General features: G+C 41.3%; 1 protein-coding gene across 1 annotated transcript; it reads right to left on the bottom strand.

Moving 5' to 3' along the window:
• Window positions 1-3,801: 3,801 nt before the first annotated feature.
• On the bottom strand, window positions 3,802-7,021 carry LOC125530466 (polyamine oxidase 1-like). Its single transcript, XM_048694857.1, has 9 exons — window positions 6,904-7,021; window positions 6,547-6,799; window positions 5,789-5,935; window positions 5,085-5,340; window positions 4,829-4,972; window positions 4,573-4,722; window positions 4,220-4,477; window positions 4,032-4,113; window positions 3,802-3,881 (listed from the first exon to the last, which is right to left on the bottom strand). Exons 1-9 carry the CDS (start codon window positions 7,019-7,021, stop codon window positions 3,802-3,804), a joined length of 1,488 nt encoding a protein of 495 aa, XP_048550814.1.
• Between the last annotated feature and the right edge of the window lie 421 nt (window positions 7,022-7,442).

Raw genomic sequence — 7,442 nt, 5'->3', positions numbered from 1 at the left:
CACGATGATGTCTCGCTTGGACTTTCCATGGATGGGCAGGCAGATGGTCACCCATCAGTTCATACGTGCAGCAGTTATCTTCACTCGAATTCCACATCACGCATGCATTGGCCTCACAAACACAGCACTCAAATTCCACATCACGCATGCATTGGTACTCACAGCACACAGACGACCAGCTGCTCAAATTCAACCCGGGGTAGTATTAATGATATTCGGTGTGCCAGCATCATGGCCCGGCCGCAATTGTAATCAAGGCCTGCCACGGATCAGGCCGCCGGTAGTAGACGGATTTGTTGCCGCGTTTTGTCATCGTTTCGCCTAGGACACAACCAAGCGAGTGATCTAAACTGCGCAGGCACCCCTCAAAAAGAAACTGCCCAAGTTTTCCAAGGTACCAGCCCAAGTTTTAACCGGTTTTGTGAACCTTCTAGTAGGTTCATATATTGGGTTTTTTCCGTACCAGATTTTCTGGTTTTCTTCTCGGTTTTTTATTTTTATTTTTCATTTTCTGTTTCTTTTTCTTTCAAAAAAATCTCAAATTTTAAAAAATATTCAATATTTTCGAAAACTATTTATAATCTAAAAAAGGTCACGTTTTCAAAAATTGTCTGTACTTTTCATAAAAGCTTCATATTTAAAAAAGTTCACAAATTTCAGAAGTTGTTTGGAAATTTCTATATCGGTCACACTTTCAAAAATGATTCGCATTTTCTAAACATTTGTTCTGAATTTCAAAATTTCTTTGGGTTTTAAGTTTTACCAAAAAAATTCAAAAGTTTAAAAAACGTTAACTTTTTCATAAACTGGTAAAGGTCCATCAGGGGCGAGCTTTACATAGCGCCCGCCACTGATGGCGTGCACTACTAATTACGGGTGTCAATATTCATCTGTCCTTTTCCACTCCCGCCAATGGTATGAATTTAGAAATGAAAAAAGCGAATGCACCTCCCAGTGGTGCAGCAGGGACACTACACGGTGCGGCCCTCTCCCTGCTCGGTAATCTGGCACACATGCAACATCTACGGTGGCACCACCACCGCGTGCGCTGGATCCACCGCCCTACGCCTATTGGATCCGTCGTCCCGTGCCCTTCTACCCTACTTCTACCGCCCCACGCCCTTCTACCCTCTATTCGCTTGCCTACACGGACCGCCACCCTAGCAGGTCCATGTCGCCGCATCTCGAGGCGCTGAGAGGGCGTTTGGGAGAGAGGAGAGCAAGGCGGTGTTAGACGAGCTCCATCCGCCACAGCTCGAAGCATTGAGAGAGTATTGATGATATGATGTGCCAGTATCATGGTCCGGTCGAAATTGCAATTAAGGCCTGCCAGAGATCAGGCCGCCTGGCCGGTAGTAGATGGATTTTCATTGCGGCGTCTTGTCACGCGCCCCTATATCTTGACTTCAGCGAGTCTAATTTCTGACTTGCTTAAGGGGGCGAGCAAGATGGACCGGCCCACGCGCGCGGGAGGCCACAATCTATTTTTCTTTTCTTTTCTTTTTATGTTTTATGTTTTTGGTTTTTTGCTTTATTACAAAAAAATCTCTATAAAAACCATTTGCAAAATGTTGAACATGTATTTGAAAAATGTTAATCAACCATTCCAAAAATATTGAACAAGTATTTGAAGAAATTTTAATCAAGCATTTGAAAAATATTGAACAAGCATTTGAAAAATGTTAAACAAGTATTTGAAAAATGTTGAGCAAGTATTTCGAAAATATAAATCAAGCATTCAAAAAATGTTGAATGTCTACAGAAAAATTGTTGATCATGCATTAAAAAATGATGGATTTCTTTTATCATGTATATAAAAATATTAATCAAGAAACTGAAACAAAATGTTGAAGAAGTATTTGAAAATTGTTAATCAAGCATTTGGGAAAATGTGAAATGTGTATAGAAAAATGTTAACCATGTATAAAAAATGATGAAAAATTTGATCATGTATATAAAAAATGTTAATCAAGCATTTGAAAAAATGTTTGAATAATTTTTATCAAGCGTTTGGAAAATGTTAAATGTGTATTGAAAAAATGTTGACCAAGTATTAAAAAAATGCTAATGTTTTTATTTGAAAACTATTAATGAAGCATTTGAAAAAGTTTAGATGTGCGTATAGGAAAAATGTTGACCAAGTATTAAAAAATATTAATGTTGTCTTTGAAAAATGTTAATCAAGTATTTGTTTTTAAAAAATATGTATTAAAAATGTTGACCATGTATTAAAGATATATTAAATTTATGTTGGAAAAATTTTAAATTGGTATTAGAAAATGTTGTTGGCATATACAAAAAAATGTTGAATGAAAACAAAGAAAAGCAAAAAACAAAATAACTCAAATAGAAAGAAAATAATAGACCATAGAAACAAATGCAAAAGAATGAAAAATACTATAAAAAAAGAAAGAAAGAAATAAAAACGAAGAAAGAAAGAAAAGGAAAAACTGAGTGAAATCTAAGAAAAGAAGCAAATAAAAACAATCAAAACTGATGAAAACCAGGAAAGAAAGGAAGATAATCGATGGAAAAAGCAAAGAAAACAGAATGACAGAAAAACAGTGAAAGGCGAAGATAACAGAAATAAAAACAAAAAATAACGGTTTCTTAAAAAACCCCGGAACGTACCAACCCACCGAGCGTGGCAAAAGAACCAGTGAAGGAAAAAATAACAGATATAACTGGGCCAGTCTAGTCGCTACAGCACGGGGCAAAAAGCTTCAGCGAGTCGAAAGGAGCGCTCGCGCGTTTTTTTATGGTTTCGCATAGAGAACCCAACCAGACGAGCGTTTTTTTTTTTGAGGATCCAGACGAGCGTTCTTAACTGCGCAGGCCGCTTTATCACTTCTATAACTGGACGCTGGTCACGAAGAACGTTCAGGATGGTTCCAGCCTGAGTTTTTACCCGTTTCGAGAACCTTCTAGTCGGTTTCTAAACAAGGTTTTCATTTTCTTCCTTGAAATTTTGTCATTGCACGATTTTCCTTTCACTTAGCTAGTGCAAGTGTTTCTAATTGGTCATGACATGATCCACAATATTTTATTCAACTTTAGCGAACATTAACAGTCCATAGGTACATCTAATAAACAACATGACTAGACAAACAAAGACACAATTAACACCCCGAACAACTGATTTACCACAAACGATGCCGTATTTGCTATACAATTGTGTCGTTCACGCAAGAGCTTAGCTTATGTGAAGACTGTTTTATTCGCGCATGCAAGATGTGCATTTCATTCTACCATATAATTCTACAAGCATGCGTATATTTTTCATGTCTACGCGTGAGTATTTTTCCTGAATTTAATTTGGTGCCACACGATTTTCTTTTCCTTTACCAGGTGTAGGCGTCACACGATGATGTTACAAAATAAATAAAGTATGACATATAATACACAATTGAGACAACACTTTATTCAATTTAAGAGAACACATAAACATCTTGAACTGATAATCAGGCGAACAACTAAACCGTAAGGAATAACAATGAAACAACCAACAATCCGAAAAGAAATGGTTTAGCATGAATGAATGTTGTCGTGCCACACGACACTCTCCAGTGAAGTTGCAGACACGTATTATGGTATCACTATATTGATATCCATTCATGATCCATCCATTCTTTCATTTTTATTATAGTCGACATTCATGACGCAAAGCCCTGCAAAGAGAAATAGAATAAATACAGCGATGGTTAGCAACTACAGTTCACCACCACAGTGTCATGAGGACATGCTTCACATTCGCAAACGATCAGAGGATTAGTCTGTTTGTAAATGTTACCTCTAAGATCTTTAGTCATACTTGCCCTGGACGTGGTATTTGCACATACTCTTCTGAGCACAGTTGATTAGAATGTCCGCCGAATCAATGCCTAGAAAAAAAGACAGTGAATAATACACATAAGCATCAAATCAACATCAAGTTTTGCTGGTTACCACAATTGAAAGTAAAACATTTATAACTCAAGACAAGCCATAAGACATGCTCAAAAAAAAAGACAAGCCATAAGACGTCGTCATACCTGAAAGATAAGCTCCATGGACATAGCCATTGTAGTGCTCGCTGGTGTGCTCCCCGGTGAAGTAAACCCTGCCGACCGGTGCCTATATATATAGCAGAGGGGAAAGCCACATAAGGTGCAATCACAAAAGAGTCACATGAGCAATTAGGGAGCACAATATGATTTGGACTTTTGGAGGTACGCTGCACCCTGAGCTGGTCGTATTCGTAGCGGTTGACGCCGATGGGCCAGTTGGAGAAGGTGCCCCTGTAGAACCTATCGGACCACCACCGTGGCACGAGGATGTCTGTCGCGTCAGGGACATCCTCATCGCGGAACATGCTCCTCAACACCTCCATGATCTCCACCTTGGTCTGGTTGTCTGACTGCTGCTCGATCCGCCTCGACTCCTCGTCGGTGACGGTGACCAAGAGGACATTGGCGTCTGGATACTGCGCCTCAAACTCCTGAACCGCGCAACAATTCCATCAAGACTTGAAGTTGTAAGGAATGCATTGGATATCAATATATATGTTCATTACACATGATTATTATGAACGACCTGCCATACTCCATAGTAGCCTCTCCTGCTGCTCGCGTAGAGGAAGAACTCTCTGCCTTTGCCTTCGGGCCAGAACTTCTTGGGGAATTTGACAAAGATCTTGGTGTACACAGCCATGTCAAATTGGTAGATCGACAGAACCTTCCATGTCTTATGTACATACATATTCAGTACACATGGAAAATCAAGGTCAGAATATGGGTGCAGCTAACCAAAGCAATGGACCAGTCAATCAAGCAGGACAGAAGAAACTGACAGGAAGTTGTGGCTCAAATTTTATGAGATCTGATTGCAAGACCCCCAAGCTCGTTGAGACCATGACATAGTCTGCCTTATACACCTTGTTGTCCTCCGTCTCCACTCTTACGCCGCTTCCGGAGTAAGAGATCTCTCGCACCACCTGCAATGCATGGCCACAAAAATCTCAGTGGATTCTTCAATAGCTTAATTCCTTCAACATTTCAACTTCTAAAGAAAAATGGCTATTGAAGATTTGTTCGGAATATGTACACCTTGTTGAGCTGCAGACGGGGGTCGATGATGCCACCGGACTTGTCGGCCTTGAGGTACTGGCCAGCGAGGTGGTAGACGACGGCCTCATAGCCGCGCTGGTCGGCGACGAAGTAAACATCGTCGCCGAAGTCGTTGAAGGTGGCGAGAGGGATGGTGTTTTGCAGGCTGGTCACGCGTGGCGGTTCGGCGAACTCGTAGTCGTACTTGAAGTAGTCCAGGATCATGTCCACTGCCGTCGACGGCCCGTTGGGAAGGCTGACACACATACGGATGGATGATTATGACGCGTCTATGTCTCGCTTTGTGCAAGACAGTAGACCGCGTCGTCTGCACTGGGTGGTGGTCACCACTAACCACATGGTCATGTCACGCTGGCATTGCACGCATGTTTTTTCTTTTGTTCATAGTTAAAATCTTACTAAAAAATACATATATTATGAAAACATATTCTTTTATTTATCTTAAAGTGTTCATTGCACATTAGAAAAATGTAAATACAGTGTAAAGCAATTGTTCAGTTAACTTTTGGAAAATATTTTGACTATTCAAAAAAATGTACATTATATTTTTTAAATGTTATACAATGTAAATAAATGTTTATGTAATTGAAAAAGTATTTCGTACCATTCACAAAAATGTATGTTACATTAAGAAAGCTGTTCACACGTTCAAACAAATATTTTGTGACATTGCAGGGACATACTGGTCGTTGAGGCGTTGCATGGCGAGGATTGACATGTCATCCTGGCCGCTGAGATGCAGCTTGGCAGAGTGTTCCTCGCCGCCCTCTTGCACCTTGTCCGACAGGTCAATTCTCTTCTGCACGTACGCTTTTTTGTAGACACCACCTCTGTGAAGTTTGTACAAGGCAACATCACAAATTAAATATGAAAAGTGTCAACTACATAAATATAGTAATAATTTCTACAGCATTTAGATAAGAGCATCTCCAGCAGCTCACGGAAACCATTGTGTATATGCAATATAGACAGCAAAGAGGGGAAAACGGGGTTCCAGCAGCTTGTGTAAAGGCTATCTCTCCACGTCGTCTATGCGTGGACGACGTGGAGATCGAGGCCGGAACTATGGAAAATGAAAATGTAGGGGCACGTAGTTTCTTTTTCATCTTGTCAATCTTTAAGATGGTAAGTACTGTGCATACTTATGCATTTTGTAACCTAAAGCATTACTGTACATATACATCATTCTTTTAAGTTGCTTTTGCTCCATCTCTATAAGATTTCTGTTTCTTTTTTTTAAAAAAAATCTCCCAAATCAACAGGGCCTGGTGCCGTTATATTTTTTTTGGGTCAGTCTGTAATTTCTTTCTTTTTTGCCTGTCTGTAATTCTTTCATTCTGAAAGGATGCAAACAACGGCAACTCAAACATGTACTATACTTCATTAATTAGTTATGCTTGCATTTTCGTGGTACAGAAATTCATTTGACAGGCGTATATACTTCTCCCTGTAGACGTTGCTGGCAAGGTCGTCGAAGTCGGAGCGGAAGTTGGTGAGCTTGAGCGTGGAGTTGACGATGGGCCAGATGGGGTTCATCTTGCCGCCGTTGACGCCCTCCACCCAGTTGGCGCCCATCTCCACGCTGATGCCGCCGAAGTCCCGCTTGTGCATCCTCCCGCCGACGTGGTCCGTCGCCTCCAGGATCACCAGGTCCGTTATCCCGGCCTCCGACAGCCGCTTCCCCGCCGAGATCCCTGCAACAACGTGCAACATTACGTACGTCTACTGGCTAGCTAGTTATGTGAATGGAATGGCCGGTATATATGGTAGTATATGTACGTGTGTGCAGATCATGTACCTGACATGCCGGCGCCGACGATGATGACCCTGGGGCCGGCGGCGGCGGCGAGTGAGGCATGGTGTGCTAGGGTGAGTACTGCTAGCACGAGAGCGGCAGTGGCTCCGGTTGGCGTCATGTCACTCTCAGTGGATTGGCCGGATGAAGGCGCTGGTTAGTGGGCACATAGTTTCCTCTCTGCTTCATACTAGCTATATGCCTGTTTATATACTACTAGTCCAGTAGGAGCACTTGTCTTAGACGTGCATACGGACACGCCATGTGATGTATCCTGCGGCGGCACAGAATTTCTGTACGAGTTGAGGCTCTCTTCTTTGCAATCAAACCATCTTTTATATTGCTAGGGATTGGATTTTCAAAAAAGGGAATTTTCATTCTACTACGGATCAACGAAATCCATGTCTATAACCACCTTATCTGCGTCTATTCAGAATGGCCAATGGAGATGTACGACATAAGTGTTGTCTCATAGTAGATGATACTAGCTCCACGCGTTGCTGCCAAAATTGGTGCAGTACATTTTTGATGAAATTTAGTTG

The sequence above is a fragment of the Triticum urartu genome, unplaced genomic scaffold (assembly GCF_003073215.2).
Source record: "Triticum urartu cultivar G1812 unplaced genomic scaffold, Tu2.1 TuUngrouped_contig_6337, whole genome shotgun sequence".
NCBI classification, from domain to species: domain Eukaryota; kingdom Viridiplantae; phylum Streptophyta; class Magnoliopsida; order Poales; family Poaceae; genus Triticum; species Triticum urartu.
This window is presented reverse-complemented; position numbering and strand designations above follow the sequence as displayed.